At 40.0% G+C, this 21,403-nt stretch overlaps 1 protein-coding gene across 4 annotated transcripts in view; it reads left to right on the top strand.

The window, feature by feature from the left end:
- Positions 1–21,403, top strand: part of LOC126267968 (probable ATP-dependent RNA helicase Dbp73D) — a 143,122-nt gene that overhangs the window by 12,137 nt on the left and 109,582 nt on the right. Inside the window, exon 2 of one of the 4 annotated variants that reach the window (XM_049973312.1) lies at positions 98–211. The exons of 2 other annotated variants lie outside the window; for them this stretch is intronic. In XM_049973312.1, the coding sequence (XP_049829269.1) occupies positions 98–211 (114 nt within the window). Of the gene's footprint in view, positions 1–97; positions 212–21,403 lie in introns of those variants that run through there. One more of the 4 variants, XM_049973315.1, reaches the window with a different exon arrangement.

Raw genomic sequence — 21,403 nt, 5'->3', positions numbered from 1 at the left:
CTACCCTTTGCCCTGCAATGACAGACTTAAAATTATTCAGATGCATAGTTATGTCAGCTAGGAACACCAGGTCTGATATCAATTTTATATCTTTCAGGCAACACATTTCTTCCCCTTTCACTTCGAGAAAAAGGGATATTTCCTCACGAATGGCAAAGAAAACATCAAGAACTTTTTCTCCGACTCAGTCAATGAACTGTGCTGTGGTAAGGTATATACCCATACTTCCATATCTTTCAGGAATCCTTTGAATTGGTGATGATTCATACCATGACACCGCACAAAATTCACACACTTCACAACATATTTCATTACGCCACCTAGCCCTACTGTTTCAGCACACGGTGCCTCTTGCTGAATAAAACAATGAAGAGTCAAAATGTCTTTCCCGAATTCGTCCCTGAGTTTATTTTTCAAACGAGAAGCAAAACCTTGGTGACACCCAATCATTTGTGGTGCACCGTCTGTCGCTATAGAATGGAGCTTATCCCACGGCAAATTCATATTGTCCACTGATTCACAAACATCTTCAAAAAGGTCACATCCTGTTGCGGTGTAATCGAGTGGTGCCACATCCGAGAGTTCTTCAGTTACTTGCAGCTCCATGTCGACACCACGCACAAAGACTGTAAGCTGAGTACAGTCTGATATGTCGGTGCTTTCGTCAGGCGCTAGTGAAAATGCAACAAAGCTGAGTGCCTTTTTCCTGATCTGTGTCTGTAAATCTGCTGCCATGTCCAGGATTCGACGAGACATTGTTTGCTTCGACAGGCAAACCCCCATAATTGCCTGCACCTCCCTTGGAAACAAACATTCTGCAAGTGCTACTATGCACAATTTTATAAGTGATCCCACAGGAAACAGCTTGCCACTCACCGCAATGATGTGAGCGACCCTGTAGCTTGCTTGAATTGCTGATTCTCCGCTCTAATGCACCTGGAAATTATAAACGCATTACAGAACACGAACTATGTTGCATGTTTGATACTCTCCATATATCAAAACCATTTTTAAACTTACGTCTCCTGGTATGTCGCTCTTAAGCCTGGCTACCAGTTCTCTGCGTGCAACGCCTTCTACTTCATCGTAGTGCGCTGCGTGAAGACGTGTATAATGTCGTTGTATATTGTACCTCTTCGCAGAATTAAATACTTTATGACATACAAGACACTGCGGACCTCTCAATGAATAGAAAGATATCCTCTTATACAGGAACAGGGCTCCCGCGGCTAGTCATAGCTGTCATTGAACACGGATTACTGTGTGAGTTGCGGCTGCATGCGACCAGGGGGTAGTGAGTTCGCTTCCCCCCTCCATGCAGGCTCCGAGCTGCCGCAGTGAGTGCTCCGGCTCCCTGGAGCTTGGTTGGAACAGCCTGATGTAGTACTATATTCTCTGTAAAGGAGAGCTTCCACTTGTAAGTAGGACAGGTTTTATTTTAAAAAATCAATTTTTTACTTTCAAGGGTAATGTATATTTTCACTGAAGTTGTTTCATACTAATTTCTTTGTGTTACAATGTTTATTTCTATTGTCTTCGTTGCAGTTATTTCTTTTCACTTTCATTGTTGCATATATTTCTTACACTTTGTTGTAGTTCCTTGTCAGTTTCTTTGTCATGGTTGTTCATTGCAGGTTTCTGTATTGTAGTTGTTCAATGCTAATTTGTTTCCTGAAGAGGCTTCTAAGAAATCTGAGACCATCCAGTGAGTTCTGTGTTTTCGCGAATTATTTGCCAGTTGACACAATTGCACTTTGTTTTGTATTGCATTGTACTACATCAGGCTGTTCCAACCAAGCTCCAGGGAGCCGGAGCGCTCACTGCGGCAGCTCGGAGCCTGCATGGAGGGGGGAAGCGAACTCACTACCCCCTGGTCGCATGCAGCCGCAACTCACACAATAATCCGTGTTCAATGACAGCTACGACTAGCCGCGGGAGCCCTGTTCCTGTATAAGAGGATATCTTTCTATTCATTGAGAGGTCCGCAGTGTCTTGTATGTCATAAAGTATTTAATTCTGCGAAGAGGTACAATATACAACGACATTATACACGTCTTCACGCAGCGCACTACGATGAAGTAGAAGGCGTTGCACGCAGAGAACTGGTAGCCAGGCTTAAGAGCGACATACCAGTAGACGTAAGTTTTTATTGGTCCTGTTGTCTACATAGCAGCTTAAGCATAAGACATTGGACAAGTCAAGTTATAAATATACAGGCTGAAAATCATTTCAAGGCATACATATTTAAGGTTGCAATAATACACTTTACACATAAGTATTTATATAACACATTTCATAAATTTAAATATTCTTCAATGGAGTAAAAGCAGTGATGCTGTAAATATGACTTTAGAGATTTTCCAAATGTATTGACCTCTGTGATAGCTTTTATATTTTCAGGAAGTTTGTTATAAAGCTTAACTCCCATGTGAAAAGCACCTTTTTGGCACAGTGCTGTGCTGATTTGAGTCATATATAAGTTTATTTTTTGTCTGGTAAAGTGGTCATGTATATCACAGTTTTTTTGCAGTCTCCACTCCTTACCTATTACATTTGATTTAAAGAACAAAAGGGTTTCCATAATGTATACACAAGGTAATGGAGGAAAACCAGATTTCTTAAACAGGGGTTTACAAGAGTCTCTAGGCTTGCACTCAAACAAGATTCTAATGGCCCTTTTTTGTAGTTTAAAAGTGCTATTAGCTGTTTTAGAGTTTCCCCAGAAGGTGACCCCATATCTAAGACAAGAATGAAAGTACGCATGATATGCATTCAATACTGTTTGCTCACCACAGCATGATTTTAATGAACAGAGAAGGTAATATGTTTTGCTCAGTTCTGCATTGAGATATTGTATATGCTTATTCCATCTGATGTTATTTTGCAGCTGAAGTCCTAAGAATTTGGTTTCAGTATTTTTACCAACTGGTTCGTCATTGATAGAAACTAATAGGATAAACATGTCCCTGTTAGGAACATTGTGGAATTTTAGAGCAATGGTTTTCTTACTGTTTGTTACAAGCTGATTACTCTGTGCGCAGCGGCTAAGTTGTTTCGTGACTATGTTTACTGTCTGCTGTAACTGTTCCTCATCATCTCCTTTTAGTAGAATCGTGGTGTCATCTGCAAATATGTTTGTTTTGTGTGCATCAACATTGAAGCTAAGATCGTTTATGTACAGAAGAAACAGAAGGGGTCCCATTACTGATCCTTGGGGTACACCACATTTAATTTGTTTATAGTCAGATCAGTGATTAGAAACGGTTTTTAGTTCAATATTTGTGTGCTTGATGCACACTGCCTGCTTACAATTAGTCAGGAAGGAACTGATCCACTTGTTGGACAGACCTTGAATACCATATCTTTCAAGCTTTGATAGCAGAATTTTATGGTCCACCATGTCAAAAGCTTTTGACAAGTCAATAAATACTATTGTTTCTTGTTTTTTGTCCATCAGGTTTAGGATGGAATTGATGCCCTCATAGACAGCAGTTGTCGTTGACCTCTTATTTCTGAATCCATGTTGTTCATTACATAGGATGCTGTTTCTATTTATAAATTTCATAAGTTTGCCATACATAACTTTTTCCAGTACTTTAGAGATGCAGGAGGAAATTGTGATGGGTCTGTAGTTGTTTACATTTTCTTTATCCCCTTTTTTATATACAGGAATAACTTTTGATGTTTTCAACACATCGGGGAAAGTGCCTGCCTGAAGTGAGCAGTCACATAAGTGTGTGAGTACTTCAGTCAAGTTTAATGCGCTCTTCTTTAACATTGTTGCAGGTATACCATCAATAGCTGCTGATTTGGAATTTTTTAGTCCTTTTATTGCTTTAGCTAGGCCTACTTCGTCTTGTGAAACAGAACTGATGTACATTGATTCTCCACATGCACTTATTTTATATTCATTTGCCTGGGTGCTCTTAAAGTTTGATTGTAACATGTTATCAGCAACACCTGTGAAAAAGTTGTTAAATGTGTTGGCTACTTCTAAGGCGTTTGCTACTCTTTTATTTTTATATGATAGTGTTATATTTTTGCAAGATTGTCTATATTCTCCACATTCTTTTTTTATAACACTCCACATAGCCTTTGATTTATTAGCTGATTATAAATAATTTCATCATTGTGCATTATTTTTGCTGCTTTTATTACTTTTCTTAATATTTTGGAGTATTTTTTATAGTATGCGCATACTTCAGGTGAGGAATTTTTTGAGTTACATATTTCATGAAGTAGTCTTTTCCTCTGGCATGAAACCGTTATTCCCTTTGTGATCCAGCTGTTTGTTCTAGAGTTCCTCCGTATGATTAATGATTTCAGTGGGAATGCAAGTTCAAAGAAATGGGTTAATGTATCGATGAACGTGTTGGATTTTTCATTTATATCGTTCATTTTGTACACTCCCGGCCATTTTTCTTTCTGTAATAAGTTGTTGAAGTAGTTTACATTATGCTTATTATAACTTCGATATGCTGTTCTGAAAGAAATGTTGTTAATAATACTGCCGTGTACTTTTATGCTTAATATTTGAGCAAGATGGTCACTGAAACCAGCATTGAAAAATTTTTGTGAGGTGTTGTGTAAACTCTTCTTGACTAGAAACTGATCAAGAGCTGTTTGGTGAGTTTCTGTTACTCAGGTAGCTTCTTTTACTTCAGCCTTTAAATTGTAGGACGTTGCAAGGTTCAAAATGGTCTTCCTGTTTCCACTATTCGTGAGGAAATCAATATTGAAGTCACCACAGATTATCAATTCACAATCCATTTTATTTACTTTATTTAGCAATGACTCCATTTTGTTTCAGAGAAGTTCAAAATTCCCGGATGGTGATCGGTTAACTGTAGCAATAACCAGGTTGAACTGAGTAATTTTTATAGCCGCAGATTCATAATCCTTTTCGACATTTGTCGTAGTTAAGTCAGGTAGTGTAATAAAATCTACAATATCCTTTGTGTAAATTGTTACCCCACCCTGCTTGCTGTTTTTCCTGCAGTAGTAAGCAGCCAAAACAAATTTGTTTATTTTCGTATTCTGGATTAATTCTGGGTTAAGCCAGGACAACACAATACAATACAATACACCAGGGGCAGAGAAGATCATCATTATTTCAGATGGTGCTCCTTGTCATTTTAAAAATCATTACCTGCTGTTTGAATCAAGTAAGTCACTTGTGCCAACTGACTGTGTATACAGTGCTACAGGTCATGTGAAGGGGCCTTGTGATGGTATAGGAGGCCTGCTGAAGCACTGTGCTACAAAACGTAATCTTTTCAGACCAAATACAGCTGCAATTCAGAATGCTGAGAATTGTATGATAGTCATGAAATCTTACACATCCACAGCCCTCATTCTTTTGTCCAAAGAGGAAATCGAAGAATTCCTTGAGCAGAAAAAAGAATGGTCCAAACAAATTACTCCTGCGAAAAGAACTCAGAAGACACATTTTTGGACTCAAAGTGATGGGCGAATTCATATTGCACGCACTTTAAAGAGCAAGAAAGAAGAAATTTTGTTTGTTCGGCCAGCACCTCAGAAACAGCAGGATAATATTCAGATTCACAACCTGAGAAGGGGGATGTTTGTGGTGTGTGTGTGTGTGTGTGTGTGTGTGTGTGTGTGTGTGTGTGTGTGTATGGGTGATTGCAGACTGGCAGATTGCAGAGATCATAGACACCAGTTATGAGTAAAATGAAATTGTAGTGAACTTTATGCTACTGCATTGATCAGCTGCTGGATATAGGTTTCCAGCTGAAGGACAACACCATCAGTGCTCACTTCCTGTTCACAATGTTTTGAAGACTGTAAGTGCTACAGTTCCTATTGGTTCAACAAGAAGGCATCACTCTATATCAAAGGAAGGTACTGAAGCAGTGGAATTCATTTTTAGTTCATTGACTGGATAATTTAAGTACAAAACAGAGTGCACAGAAGTTGTATAAATTGAAACCTTTAAGTCTTTGGACCTTTCACATACATTTTGGAACCATTTAAAATGCTTCAAAAATGCACTATGTTAAATGAGGCTAGGTTTTGATTTTCTGAGCCTGTTATGTGATAATGTGGTAATAAAACAGGTTTTACGTATGGCAAAAATTTCAGTTGTTTATAAAACCTGGTCAACCTAAAAGTGGAAGCTCTCCTCTTCAGGGAATGTAGAACTATACGGTACTAACCAACAGAAAAAAAAATATGGATTGCCATTTTTTAATTTTTTTTTTCTGTAAATTATAAAAAAGTTAGAACGCTATAATAAAATAACTTTGACAGATAAGTCCAAATGGAGCATTTCTTTGTAATCATAAAGCAGTTATCTTTCAAATAAAAAAAGCCAACAAAATATCTAGAACTGTTCCAGAGATAAAGTATTTTAAAATTAGTTCCAAAATTCACATCTTCAAAATGATATGCGCAGTGTCATCTTTGGAGAACTGTATCTCAGAGCAAAAATTTTTTTGGAGGAAATAAAAAAAATATGTATTCCTTACTTAGTCCTTAATTTTAATGTATGTAAAATTCTATAACATCTGAGACTATGGTGGTAAGATTTTTTCCTAGTTAGCTTGAATTTATTGACTATGCATTTATAATAATTTTTAGGGTGTCCCTGAAGGCATGATTTCACTTATGTCTTTGAACACTTGTGGCATTATGTCATACAGTTTAATTCCATTCTAAAGCACAGCATTTTGGGTTTTTGTTTTGTTTCTCCTACTGAGATGTAAATGGTAGCTGGATCTGTTTGCATGTTCATGTAGAGAACAGTTCATTGGGTACAGGTAGATTTCTTTCTTTTGTGAACCACTGTTTGAAATTTATTAACATGGAACAGTCAGTATTCCTATAGATCTAAACACCTCACTATCTTGTTGCTTTTTGTTATGTTCATACAGCCCTTTTACTATAACTTACAAGGTGAAGTCACCAATCGGGACACACCGATTCACCCAAATTACGTGTGTAGAAGGAGGTGGTTCTCCACATCACGTGCCTTAAATATTTCGCCTGGGTGGGCCTTAGGAAAGGAGGAAATGCTCTCGAAAGCTTTTCCAATAGCATTATATACCTTATTCAGCGCTCTGTTCATCGTTAACGGTATAGCATAATGGTCATGTGCATTGCTTACGAAACAGGCAACCTGAACTCAATCCTAGGTGCTTTTTAATTTTTTTTTCTGTTTTTTTCTCATTGTTATTTTACTTTGTTTCTTCATATTGTTCGACTATTTAACCTAGAATTTAAATACATTTATTGTAAATTAGAAAATAAAATATTATTCTTATTACATAATGATGCTAACAGACGTTACCCCACCTGACTGCTGGAATTGCAAGTGTCACATCAGCTATCAGACAGTAATGGATTTCTCACCAGTGCACTCACTGTATGTATTTGAATGTGCTTCTATCGTCAGTTCACAACTATTCTTGGAGCTGTTAGTATCGACGTGCCAAAATCAAACGCTGCAACCCAACAAAAAGTGACTGATAACTTCAAAAAGTTTGATGAAGATTAAAAAAAAACTTCACAAGTGCTCTTTTGTACACTTTCTCAATTTATAAAGAAAAGGGGATGATCACTGACAATCCTCCTATAACCTTCAGTCCTACAGTAATATCCGTAGTTGAAGCAGCAATTGCAGAAGCAGTTATCGACATTATGAACATGCATTTCATAGAGCATGGCGAAGATGTGATACTATGCACAGAGCCTGATGAAAATATTTATGAAGCGGTACATGGAACATATATCTCTCTCTCACACACACACACATATTTACCAAATGTAGTCTCTTTTTATCTCTCATAGGTTACTTCTTCCAGTACAGATGAGGATTATACACCTGAAGATTTCTCCACGAGTTCCTCACATACATCAGCAACATTGGCTGACAAGAAGGTCCTGGAATTTGCTGACGCTCATCCGAAATGGAAATTTGCAACATTGTAGTCAAGATTCCCAATCCTGAAGAAAACTGATTACCTTAAAATTTGGAAGAAAGAAGTACACCAAGGTGGCACCGGACTTGAAAAGTTGTCCTTAATTGGCTCGGAAACATGGGAAAAATTTCAAGATGCATGACACTGCTATGAACAGGTGACGACTAGAACCCTACAGCAATGATTAATGACCACTGCATTCCTGTATTTGTCAGAGAGTTTTCACTTCCATGGTTCTAATGCATGAGCAAAATCCTTCAAGAAAAAATATTAGATACGGCAGTGAAAAATCACTAAATTCGTCAGCAGAAATGATGTCACAACTTTGGACGAAACAGTGGCAGCCGCAGAGAAGTTTCATATGCATATGAGACAGTTAATGCCGCATTTCAACATCGAGTATATAATTAACACTGACCAGACCGGATGCCAGTAAGAGTCAACGTACAACAGGTCTCTGTTATGGTGAAGAAACTCAATCTATCGAAGGCCACCCACTCTTACACAGCTCAGTACAGTTTAACTGCTTCAGGGAAACTTTTACCCCTTGTGTTTTTATGTTTCCAAGAGCCTGCGAATAAATTCACTCCTTGAGTTGCCGCCACTGTCAAAAAATTAGAAGACGAGTTCGAAAATGTTATCGTTAGTTGTTCCATATCAGGGAAATTAACAAAAGAGCTTATGCAACATTCTAGGGAAACAGCATTGAAGCCATACGTTGCAGACAATAAATTTCTTGTTGATGGATTCTTGGAGTGGCAGAACAGATTCAACATTGTATGATGAGACATTTATGAATGAGCTAGGCGAGGCAATGTATACCGTGCAGGTCATTCCACCATAATGTACACAGCTGGTTCAACCGTGTGATGTATATTTCTGTTGCCAAGTCAAAATTCTAATTAAAAAACTAACAAAGTGCTCCTGAATTGCTCCGACAACAGGGAGAAATATCATCAAGGGATGATGCAGTTCAAATACATTCGATCGTGCAGCATCAATTCAGTGCTCCTGTGTTCAGCCCTGTGATCCAGTACGCTTGGTTTGCATCCAAACTGATAGCAGACAAACCGTCAATTCAAAACTTGAATGAAGTGTCCTTTCCAATGACGCAAGTTTCGGCAAAATGTAAGTGCTCAAACAATGCCTTCATAAAATGTGCCTGGTGTGAAACATATATATGTTTCATATGTTTCTATGATAGATGTCAACATAAAAATTCCAAACCACCTACTGTAATGATGAATAAAAACTAGTGCACGTAATCACAAGAATATTTGGAAACTTTATTTTCATTAACACTTTTGCCTAGTGTATAAATATACTGCTTGAATGTGTTTAATTTTTATGGTAAATAGTTGAACAATCGGAAGAAATGAAGTAAAATAAACATGGGAAAAAAATCAGGAAGCATCTGGGATTGATCCCAGGTCGCCTGTTTTCTAAGCAATGCGCTTTCCCATACTTTCGAGAGCATTTTCTCCTTTCCTAAGGCCCGCTCTGGCAAAATATTTAAGGCGTGTTATGTGGAGACCCACCTCCTTCTACACACGCAATTTGGGTGAAAACGGCATGTCCCCATTGGCAACCTTCCCTTGTTGAATAGAGTTTGTATATTCTACTTATGCTGTAACCAATTATAGAATGAACATACGCAAAAGTGTTGTTCTAGTGCACAAGTTATTACACACTGAATGTACTGTTCTAAGTGCATATTATGCTGGAGCTATTCACTTTTCGCAGTTATTATATACGCAGCTCATTTTAGTTGTCAATAGACATGCATCACTAGGAATTTTGTTATTGATAGATGTTATATGAGCTCATCTTTTACTTTTAGAGAATTTAAGTTTCCTGCTTTTGTAAAAAATTAAAACTTTTTTTGGTTGAGTTTATGATTTCAGTGTTTATCTGCATCCATTGATTAGAATTTCTTCAGCTTTTTCGTACAGCACTCGTGGTTATAAGTATGTGACTATCATAACCTAACAATGCTGTTTCACTGTGTATGATACTCTGAGGAAAGTTACGGATATATAACAAGAAAAGTATTGAGCCCAGCACACTTCCTAGGGAACTCCAGTTTTAATGTACTCTGAGTTAGAAAGGTGTATTATGGCATGATGGGGTGGAGATTTTTTTTTTTTTTTTTTGAGAGATATCCACCGATGACACTCTGTTTTTCAGGTGTGAATGAAACCACACATTTGCTGTTCCCCTTATACCTAGAGTTTCAAGGTTATTTAGCAGAATTGTGGGGTCTATTGTATCAAAGGCTTCAGCAAAGTCAAGAAAGCTGGCCACTATATGATTTCCTTCATCTAGTACCTCCCAGGACAATGTAAATTGAGCTCTACCTGATCATGTGCTGTGCTGTTATTTACACAGAAGACTGTACAATTACCCATTAGTCTATTTTCCATTGTGGTTACTGTTACTTTGGAAAGTGATGACAGTAAAGAGATGGACCTATAATTTTCTATATTTTCCAAGTCAACTGTTTATGTGGAGGGAGGACCTTTTGCCTGCTTTAGTGATTCTGTGAAGCAACCTGTGGTGAAGGATTCCTTTATGATGTGCACTGAATGGTTTTTGATATTGTTTGTACAGTTCTTCAGCAAGCACACAGCCATGTATTACCCCACGAAAATCGTTTCTGTGGTGTTCTAACACTTTGGACAACTTAAAGTGGTGAAGTATGTGTGCAAAACCCACTTCTTTAACAATAGACTTACTTGAGATGGTCAGCCAACTTCTCCTACTGGTTAGCTTGTTGCTGCTACCTCCTTTTCTCTTCTTCTCTAGGATCCCTACTTCGCAGGTACTTGATGACAAGCTGGAGGAGGTTTGGTGTTAAATCGTCTCCTACAGAACGGACATTCCGGTCTTCACCCTCGAGGTCCTCAAAGGAAATCTTAGCAACCCTATGGAAATGGCAAGTGATGAAGAATCAGTCACACTTGTTTGCGAGGGTTGTTTGAAATTTTTGGATACTCCATATAATTGCTAACAGTTTTTTTTGTAGCCATGTAATTTAACTCATGTTTATTCAGACTACAGCTAGCAGAAGCTATTGTTTGGTGTTCTACGTGATTTAGATCCCATTCTTCTTGGCAAAGTTCTGCTGCAATACCATAATCAGATGCATCTGTTGAAATTTTAAATGGTTCGTTGAAATTTTAAATGGTTTGCCCATAACCAGATGGTGTAATGTGGGTGATTCGACAAGTGCTCTTTTGATGTTTTCAAACACTTCATTCACCTCTTTATCCCAAATCCACTGTACTCCCTTCCTTAATAAACATAAAATTTTCGGGTCATTTAGTTCTTGTCCTCGTACGTTCCGTTGATAGTATCCGGCCATTCCTATAAATCCCTTCAGCTCTCTTACGTTTCTAGGATGTGGACATTCTTTAATAGCTTTCATGCATTCAGGGTCCAGTCTAGTTCCCTGCACCCCTACCATATGCCCTAAAAACTTAAGCTCTTGATGCACAGAATATGATTTAGATAGCTTCACCGTAATAACTTTCTCTTAAATTTTTTTCAGGATCTTGCGCAATGTTTTACAATGTTCTTCCCAAGAAGGTGATTATCAGGATATCATCTACATATATTATTAAATCAAACAATGGAAAATCCTGGATGGAATGCAACAATACCAGAGAAGGAAAGCTGATACTCACCATATAGTGGAGATGCTGAGTCGCGATAGGCACAATAAAAAGATTCACACAATCATAGCTTTCGGCCATTAAGGCCTCTGTCAGCAGTACACACACACACACACACACACACACACACACACACACACACACACACGTGCAACTTGCACACACATCTGCAGTCTCAGAGAGCTGAAACTACACGGCGAGCAGCAGCACCAGTGCATGATGGGAGTGGTGACTGGGTGGGGGTAAGGAGGAGGCGGGGAAGGGGAGGGATAGTATGGTGGGATTGGCAGACAGTGAAGTGTTGCAGTTTAGACGGAGGACAGGAGAGAAGGTTCGGAGGGAGGGAAGGGGTAAGTAGTGGAAAACAGAGAAATAAAAAGAAATTAAAAGACTGGGTGTGGCGGTGAAATGACGGCTGTGTAGTGCTGGAATGGGAGCAGGGAGGGGGCTGGGTGGGTGAGGACAGTGACTAATGAAGGTTGAGGGCAGGAGGGTTACGGAAACGTAGGATGTATTGCAGTGGAAGGATCCATATGGCGCAGGCTGTGAAGCTGTCGTTGAGATGGGGGTATCATGTTTGTCAGTGTGTTCAGCAACAGGGTGGTCCACTTGTTTTTTTGGCTACAGTTTGTCGGTGGCTGTTCATCCAGACAGACAGCTTCTTGGTTGTCATGCCTACATAGAATACAGCACAGTGGTTGCAGCTTAGATTGTTTCACAGATGGCCCTGCCTTTGATTGGATAGGTGATGTTAGCGACCGGACTGGAGTAGGTGGTGGTAGGAGGATGTATGGGACAGGTCTTGCATCTAGGTCTATTACAGTGGTATGAGCTATGAGGTAAGGGACTGGGAGCAGGTGTTGTGTAAGGATGGACGAGTATATTGTGTAGGTTCAGTGGACGGCGAAATACCACGGTAGGAGGGGTGGGAAGGATAGTGGGTAGGGCATTTCTCATTTCAGGGCACAAGGAGAGGTAATTGAAACCCTGGCGGAAAATGTAATTCAGTTGCTCCAGTCCCGGATGGTACTAAGTTATGAGGGGAATGGTCCTCTGTGGCCGGACTGTGGGACTTTGGGAGGTGGTGGCAGACTGGAAAGATAAGGCACGGGAGATTTGTTTCTATACAAGGATGGGAGAATAATTACGGTCAGTGAAGGCTCCAGTGAGACCCTCGGTATATTTAGAGGAGGCCTGCTCGTCACTGCAGATGCGACAACCACAGGTGTCTAGGCTGTACGGAAGGGACTTCTTGGTATGGAATGGGTGGCAGCTGTCGAAGTGGAGGTATTGCTGGTGGTTAATAGGTTTGATTGCACGGAGGTACTGATGTAGCCATCTCTGAGGTTGAGGTCAACATCTAGGAGGGTGGTTTGTTGGGTTGAGGGACCAGGTGAAGCAAATGGGGGAGAAGTTGTTGAGTCTCTGGAGGAATGTGAATGTGTCCTCACCTTCAATCCAGATAACAAAGATGTCATCAGTGAATCTGAATCAGGTGAGGGGTTTAGGGTTCTGGGTTTTTAGGAAGGATTCCTGTAGATGGCTCATGGATAGGTTATCATAGGATGGTGCCATGTGGGTGCCCATAGCCATACTGCGGATTTGTTTGCAGGTAATGCCTCCAAAGGAGAAGTAATTGTGGGTGGGGATAAAGTTTGTCATGGAGACTAGGACAGAGGTTGTTGGTATGGAATCCATAGGGCGTCTGGAAAGCTAGTTTCGGTAGCAATAAGGCCATGGGCATTACGAATGTTAGTGTACAGGGTGGTGGCATCAATAGTGATTAGCAGGGCACTGTGTGGTAAAGGGAAAGGAACTGTGGAGTCAGTCGAGGAAATGGTTGGTATCTTTTATATAGGAGGATAGGTCCCAAGTAATAGGTTGAAGGTGTTGGTCTATGAGAGTAGAGATTCTGTCAGTGGAGGCACAGTAACCGGCGTCCTGGGTGGTTGGGCTTATGGACTTCAGGAAGCATGTAGAAGATGGGAGTGCAGGGAGTGGTAGAGGTAAGTAGAGAAATGGACTCTGGGGAGAGGTTCTGGAATGGGCCTAAGGATTTGAATACTGCCTGGAGGTCCTGCTGGATTGCGGGAATGTGATCACTGTGGCATGGTTTGTAGGTGGAAGTATCTGACAGCTGATGGAATCTTTATGCCACGTAATCCTTGCGGTTCAAAACAACGGTGGTGGAGCCTTTGTCTGCAGGTAGGATTATAAGATTGGGATCAGTTTTTAGATTGTGGACTGCGGTTCTTTCTGCAGATGTAAGGTTAGTATGCATGTTGAGGGATTTGAGGAATGTGGTGAGGCAATATTCGAGAATAAGAAATTCTGGAAAGTCAACAGGGGGTGGTTTGGAGCAGTGGGGGTGGATCACGGTTGGATGGAGGAGTGAACTGACTTGGGCAACGTTCAATATTGGTCTTTGGTTGAGTCTGATTAGTCGGGTTGGTGGTGAAAAAGTGTTTCCACTATAGGAGCCGGGAGTAAGAGAGAAGTTCTTCAACAAATCCTGTATAGTAGAATTTGGGAGTGGGGCAAAAGGTGAGGCCTTTGGAAAGGACTGATATTATTGTGGGACTAAGGCTTCTGGAGGGAAGGTTCATGACTGTGTTGCAGGTCTGTTTAGGTTTTGGGTTCTGTGTGGTGGTGGGAGTGAGTTTTGAAGGGTGGGGTAAGTGTAGTAGATCTGTGAGGCAGGGTTTGTCAACTATGAGGAGGCATGGTGGAGGTTGTTTTAGAAGTCGTGGACGGTACTTCAAGGCAGGAGTAGGAAGTGAGCAGGATGGAGAGCTTTTTGAGGTGGTGTTGTGCATGTTGCTCAAGTTCCTGCAGGGCATGAGTTTCAGTGTGTGTTATGGGTTCCAGGAATTTGGGGTTTACATAGCAGGAGAATTTTGTGGATGGAGAGAAGGTACTGCAAGGAGGATAGGGCGTGGTAGATATGGTTTTGCAGGACTATGTTGGTGAGGGCTAAGGATTGGCGAAATCTGAACATGTGGAGGTCATTGTGGAAGGAGGGGTGGCAACCAGAGATGGGTAATTTGATGGTAAGGCCATTAGGAGGGTTTTCATGAGTGCAGCAACAATGCAGGAACAGTATGTGGGACTGGGATCTGGTTAGGGATAAGGAAACTTTTCTGTATTGACGCAGATGGAAAGAGCAAGGATCCATGGTGGTGCAAAAATGCGAAAAATTACATAAGAAAATCAATTGTGTCTCAGAAATTACGAAAAAATACACCCAAATATGTGTGAAAAGTACGAAAAGAGCGAAATGGATGCACAGGGGGGAAAAAAGATGCAATCTGAGGAAGACAACGATAGTGGAAGGTGAAAACTCACTAAAATTCATGAGAAGTCACAAAGGTCAAAGTAGTGAATAACTAATCGTTGATAGATATATGGATATTACTGTGGGTAGCATGTTTGAGGGTGGATAAGCGTAAAGAAGGGGGGCAGCAGATGTGACTGGATGAGGTGGATTTAGTGGATGCGAACAGGGATAGAACGGAGAAAGTGTGGGGGGTGGGGAGGGGTTTGTAGATAGAGATGCAAGATCGTGTGGCACCGGAAAAGTGCGGTAGATAATACGCAAATATCCGGGAACTGACACAGGGAGCGTGATCAGTTTGAAGGTATAGGCTTAATTATATCGGCGGGAGTAATATGAGATATAAGATGCTGCACCAACAATCAGCGTGGTCTTGAGGCCGTCTGTTGCGCGCGGCCGAGGCGGTTGATACGGTGTGGCTCATAAGTAGAGCGTGCAGTGCAGTTTGTAAGGCAACAAGAGAAACACAAGAAAGAAAAGAAAGGAGGACGGACATTGAGTATAGCAATGCAAAAGAAAGTAGTTACCAAGGAAAACAGCACAGGTTAGAAGTGAAGAAAAGCCGTCAGGCAAAAATCAAACAATAGAAAATCCAGGATGGAATGCAATAATACCAGAGAAGGAAAGCTTCAATAAATCTCTCCCTAATGCTTCATTCAGCACACATATAAATACGGATACAGAAATATTAAGTCCGAATGGCTATACATTGAAATGGTATGATTTACCATCGAACAAAAATGCTGTATACTACTTTGATTCTGGATGTAACCTAATTTGCCAATATCCCGCAGTCAGGTCCATCATGCTAAAAACCTTGCTTTTTTCAAATTTGCATAACAATTCGTCAATGGTAATTGGTCTGTCTCTTTCTATCTCTATATGCTTATTCAATGTCCGCACATCTAACACTAATCATACCCCACCTGTAGCTTTCTTCACCACGACCAAAGGGTTATTCATGACGCTGGAGCGGCGTTCTGTTATATTGTTATCAATCATTTTGTTGATTTTCTCCCTAACTGCTTCTTTCAAACTTACCGGTATTGGATATGGCTTACAGAAGAATGGAATGTCATCTTTGATTTTAAACTTACATATGTAGTCACTTATACTGCCTGGACAATTGGAAAATACTATTTTATATTCCATTAGAATTTTATGTAAATCTTGTTTTTGTTCACTGGTTAATATTATAGACTCGTTTACCTTGTCTTGTAAGTCAGCTCGACATGATACATGACCTACACTATTGATCTCTGATGACAGTTGTGCGGTAGCTGTTAATCGTAGACACTGACATTCAGTTGTTTGTTTACCAATGTAGCAGTGCCTCACAAATGGTATCCAGTATCTACTGACCCCATTTTCCAAACATATAAGTTTTTCCTCAGAGTTTAAGATGACTTTAAATTCTAATAACCAATGTAAACCAAATAAAACATCTCTATTTATATTCTCTACAATTAACAGCGTTTGACGAAATAAAATATTTCCAACACTGTAGTTCACTATAGTTTTGTGTTTCACAATTTTACTTTTCGTTCCTGTTATACCAACTATGTAAACTCCAGTTACTGGTAACAGTGGTAAGTGTTTTTTTTTAGTCTGTAGTAAGTTAAAGAATGCACTAGATATGAGTGACACTACACTCCCTGAGTCTATAAGTATGTTAACTTCAGAAGTCTCCATGGTCCCTGCTATTATAGGTTGTGGATTGTTGATAACTAGGCTTTGGTCTTCCAGCAGTAACCATTCTTTAGTAGGTATTCTGTGAGTGAAATTAACATACTTATTATGAACTAGGCCTCCTAGTGTATATCTACAACCTGTGCCCCGGCCCTGGATCCAGATCGCATGACGTTTTCCTCATGATCAGTAATCACAGGTAGGTTACCGAATTGTTACCACTTTGTGTTCTGCTATTACTCGGTACAAATTCCTGCGAAGTTACTGGACCTAAATTCGAAGGTGGATGTTTCTTTTGACAATTGTCATCGCCATTTTTTCTATTGCACTGGTGTACTCTAGCTAGGTTGACTTCATGCTTTTTGAAATTATTACCACTATTCCTTTTGTAGTTCAGATTTTCCCCTTGATGCAGAGTTTCATTATGGTCTTGATTTATTGCATCTAGAGTGTTAACGAAAGGTAACAATTTTTCAACCGTTTTCCAGCCCCTGCACAAGATGTCTTTCCTTGCATAGATGGGTAAACATGTAATTAAAATTCTAACCAATCCCTCTTCCTCCATCAGTTTATATAAATACTTCACGCTTGTTAAATGCCAGTCAAAATATTTTCTCATAGAACCCCACGTATTTTTGTAATATTTTGGGTCCCACAAATCTGATATTAACTTTCTTGTGCACTAGACAACCAGTATTTTTCTTTAAATTTCTTCTGGAAGTTTTCCCAAGAAGAAAAGTTCTCAATGTTTACAGTACCCCATTCTGATGCCTCCCCTAAAAGGTACCCCACAGCAAATCAATTTTCTTAGAATCTTCCTAGTTCTTTGGCAAAGCTTGATTGAATCTTTAAAAAAAAAAACGAGTTGGATGTACATCCCTGTCCGGCTTAAGTATAGGAAATTGTCTCGATAATCCCGAATTGACTCCCCATTGTAAATTGGTAACTACTTTACTAGTTAACACAACATTCAGTGAATTTGTCTGTTTTTCCACAAGTCATCTATTACCTGTCGGGTATCCCAAAGTTCGGAAGAAACAGTAGGCGATGCATTCCCAGAGATTACTCTCGCAGCAACTTTTCAATCTATCATTTCCTCCGCCTGTTCCTGCAAACTACTTACATTTATAATGTCTGAGTTTGTTAGTTTATCTTTGAGGTTTCTTTCTACATTATCTGCCCGTGTAACTTCCGATTGGATTATTGCCATTAACTTATCTTGCTTATCGACGCACTCTTTTAAAGTATGCGACCTCTGCTTTACAGCATCAAACTTAACATTACATACATTTTTAAATGATCCTAACTTTTCATTAATTTCAGATTCGATCATCTCAATATCAAATTCTAATTTCATTGTCAAACCCTGGATTTGATCATTCTGTTTGTGACTAAAGTCAGTGAAAAGTTGATTTACATTGAGGTTTAAAGAGTTAGTTAATTCATTCTTTAATTCTAATTTCAAATCCTCTACCTTATTGTTTAAATCGTCAAATTCAGTCTTTAAAGTCCCCATGCTTCGGCATAAACTACCAAATTCTTTGCTTTGCAATTCTACTTTGGCATTTAGCAAATTTAATTGAGAATTTACTGAGCCAAGTCCTTTCTGTAGAGTTTCATTCTGAGCATTAGAAGCTTTCTTAAACCGGCTGAATCTGCCCTCTAGGCTTTAATTAAATTTACTAATTCAGACCAATCTGACATCTCTTTACTAACTTTGACAACCATAGCTGATTCTTGAGTTTTTTCCATTTGTCCTAAGTTATCCATATTCTTATCAGCTTTAGACCTAGTAACCATTTAAAAAAAATTCAACTCTGAGTATAATACGAGAGTAATCCCAAAAGTAAGGTCTCTTTTTTTTATAAGTACATAGACCTCTTTAATTCTACAATGGTTTACATCTGTTTACAGCTTGAACATGTAGCTATTTTTCGACATAATCACCATTTCTGTCGATGCATTTTTGTAGACTCTGTGGCAGTTTTTGTATGCCATGTCATACCAACTCGCCGCTGTGCTCTTTAGAAAGTTATGAATCTCTTGTTTCACCTCGTCATTGGAGCTGAATCGCTGGAACCACAATTAACGCTGACAGGTACTGTGAGACTCTGAAAAAACTCAGATGGGCAATTCAGAACCAGAGAAGAGGAATGTTGAGCAAGAGCGTACACATTCTCCATGACAACGCTCGCCCACACATCGCTCGGCAAACCATTACTCTCCTACAACAGTTTCAGTGGAACATAATCACCCACCCACCTTATAGGTGCCCAGTGACTATCACCTGTTTCCTAAGATAAAAGAGCATTTTGCCGGAAAGCGATTCAGCTTCAACGAGGGTGAAAGGAGAGGTTCATAACTCTCTGAACAACCTGGCGGCGAGCTGGTGTGACATGGTCATACAAAAACTGCTACAGTGTCTACAAAAATGCATCGACAGAAATGGTGATTATGTCAAAAAATAGCTAAATGTTCAAGCTGTAAACAGATGTAAACCATTGTAGAAATAAACAGGTCTATGTACTTATAAATAAATATGAGACCTTACTTTTAGGCTTACCCTCGTAACTACAGTAGTATTGTTCACTTAACAGTTGTTACTAAAACAATAAAGTTCTGTTTTATGCTCACCCGACATAGAGTTTAGGCTACATCGGCGAGCTGATGTGTAACCAGCACCGGTGAACAGCAACTGGTGCTGGGGGCGTCGGTTGTTGTTTTCTACGTAGGCACTGGTGAGTGGATGTGGAAGTAGGTGAGCACCGGTGGACAACAAATGGTGCCGGCAGCATTGCATGCTGGTTTCTGTGTCTGCTTACCCACCGTGTGTGAGAGCTGTTATTCTCTCTTCACCAGATCTTCTCGGTCGAATTGTTCTCAGTATATCTCTTCTTAATCTAATACATCAAGATCTTCTCTCTGTTCCTGTAACGCTGTAATAATAACATTGCAGTATAACAGTAATATATAATGTATGATAATAACATTGTAAAAATTACTAATTTTCAGCATTTGAATTTTTAGGCAGAATCCAATTCCGTGAACTGGTTGTATTGTCTTATTATGCTCACTTGCTATGTCAACACCTAATAGCATCTTCTCTCGTTTTCGTCTCAAAATTCCTGTTTTCATGTCGTTTCATCAGGTTGCCATGCTCTAACCCTTTGGATGACTTAAAGTGGCGAAGTACGTGTGCAAAATCCCACTTCTTTAAAGATAGACTTACTTGAGATGGTCATCCAACTTTCCTTGCTGCTGCAACCTCCTTTTCTCTTCTTCTCCAAAGTACGTCTGCTAGGAACAGGAATTTCTCAAGACTCTATCTACTTATAAGAATAAGCAGACATACACAGTTTCTTTTCTTAACTTCATGACATATATTTGAACATTAAACTTTTACAAAACTCATTTTCCACATAAACAAACACTATCAAGTAAGTCTCTTCACTTGTCCAAAGGTTAAAAACAGAGTTCATTTACACATAAGAAAAGGTTGGCTTAAAACTCAAGTCCATTCTTATTCTGAATCTGAACACCTGTCTTATTCTCTCCATGTCCAAGATGAACAACAATTAACAATATTTCAACTTTTTTTTCCACTACAATAGTCAAACTTATACAACAGCAGAGAATACTTAAACACTCCTAGTTCTTTCAGTACGGCTTCCGTGGTGCGACCGGCATACACTTGTCGGTGCCATTCGACCTCCATGTCTACGGTCTTTTTACTGTGTACTTTGAACCTGCACACACAGACAGGCAACTCACAGCAGATAGGCTCTCTCACACTTATATTTAAAATATCATGTGTTCAAGGCAGTAGAAGACCGAGTGATTCTAGAATTTATGCTGAAATTCTCGAAGCACTACAGTGTATGACATTTTTATTACAGTATAGACAGGACACAGCATTCCAATTACCACCCTGAAGGCACGTGACATGCGACACGGGCGCCTCACAAAATGCCCCTCAAGTTATGTCACTTTGTGGCGAGATACTCTTAATGACTTGTCGACACAGCATCGCAGACGGCCAGAGAAACGAGTCACTGGGGTGTTATTAATAGTTACTGATCAGACCGTCGATCACATTCGAGCCAGCTGTGCTGCCAGTCCCCCCCACTGGGCGTCTCGGCTGCCATTATCCTCTGCCCACCACTCGTACGCTGAGGTCCAGTGTCTGGAGCACTGTGTCGCCCCGCCTGCACACTTCCGCCGAACACTACGAATGGATCTGGCGGGCCAGCACCGGTCGAGCCACGGGAACGTCAGCTGCCAGCTGTCATCTTGGCGCCAACCGACCACCCTTTTGCAGTGCAGCGTCGCTTCACTTGAGCCAGGGTCTTACTTCTCACCGTGCTCACAGGATGCGGACACTGAGAACCGACATTGGGTCGTGCCACCAGGTCTGCTCCAGCTCTTGGAACAGTAGAGAGTTTCCCCGAGTACTGTCTTATATTGTGGCCGCTCCCTTCACTTCTGACAGGTCCTGTATTCACTGCCAACTAGTCTGATCCATGACAGCCAGGTGGGACAGTTTTGTCATCCTGACAGGCCCAAAGGATAGCTTGTCTGCCACCCGTCATAGACTTGTCAGCCCCAGGCCATTGCATTTATAATGCACAAGTAACTGTTCCATTAAAATGGTTTAAAGTAGAAGAAGAAAAGAAAAAAAGGTAAATTCAAAAGAGGGAGCTGATGTGTTTCGACATTAACCTTTTATGATCAGTTTGTCTTATTTTCAGTAACGTGTAATATTT

The sequence above is a fragment of the Schistocerca gregaria genome, chromosome 4 (assembly GCF_023897955.1).
Source record: "Schistocerca gregaria isolate iqSchGreg1 chromosome 4, iqSchGreg1.2, whole genome shotgun sequence".
Taxonomy (NCBI): domain Eukaryota; kingdom Metazoa; phylum Arthropoda; class Insecta; order Orthoptera; family Acrididae; genus Schistocerca; species Schistocerca gregaria.
The sequence above is the reverse complement of the archived record's forward strand: the minus strand, read 5'-3'. Positions and strand labels throughout refer to the sequence as shown.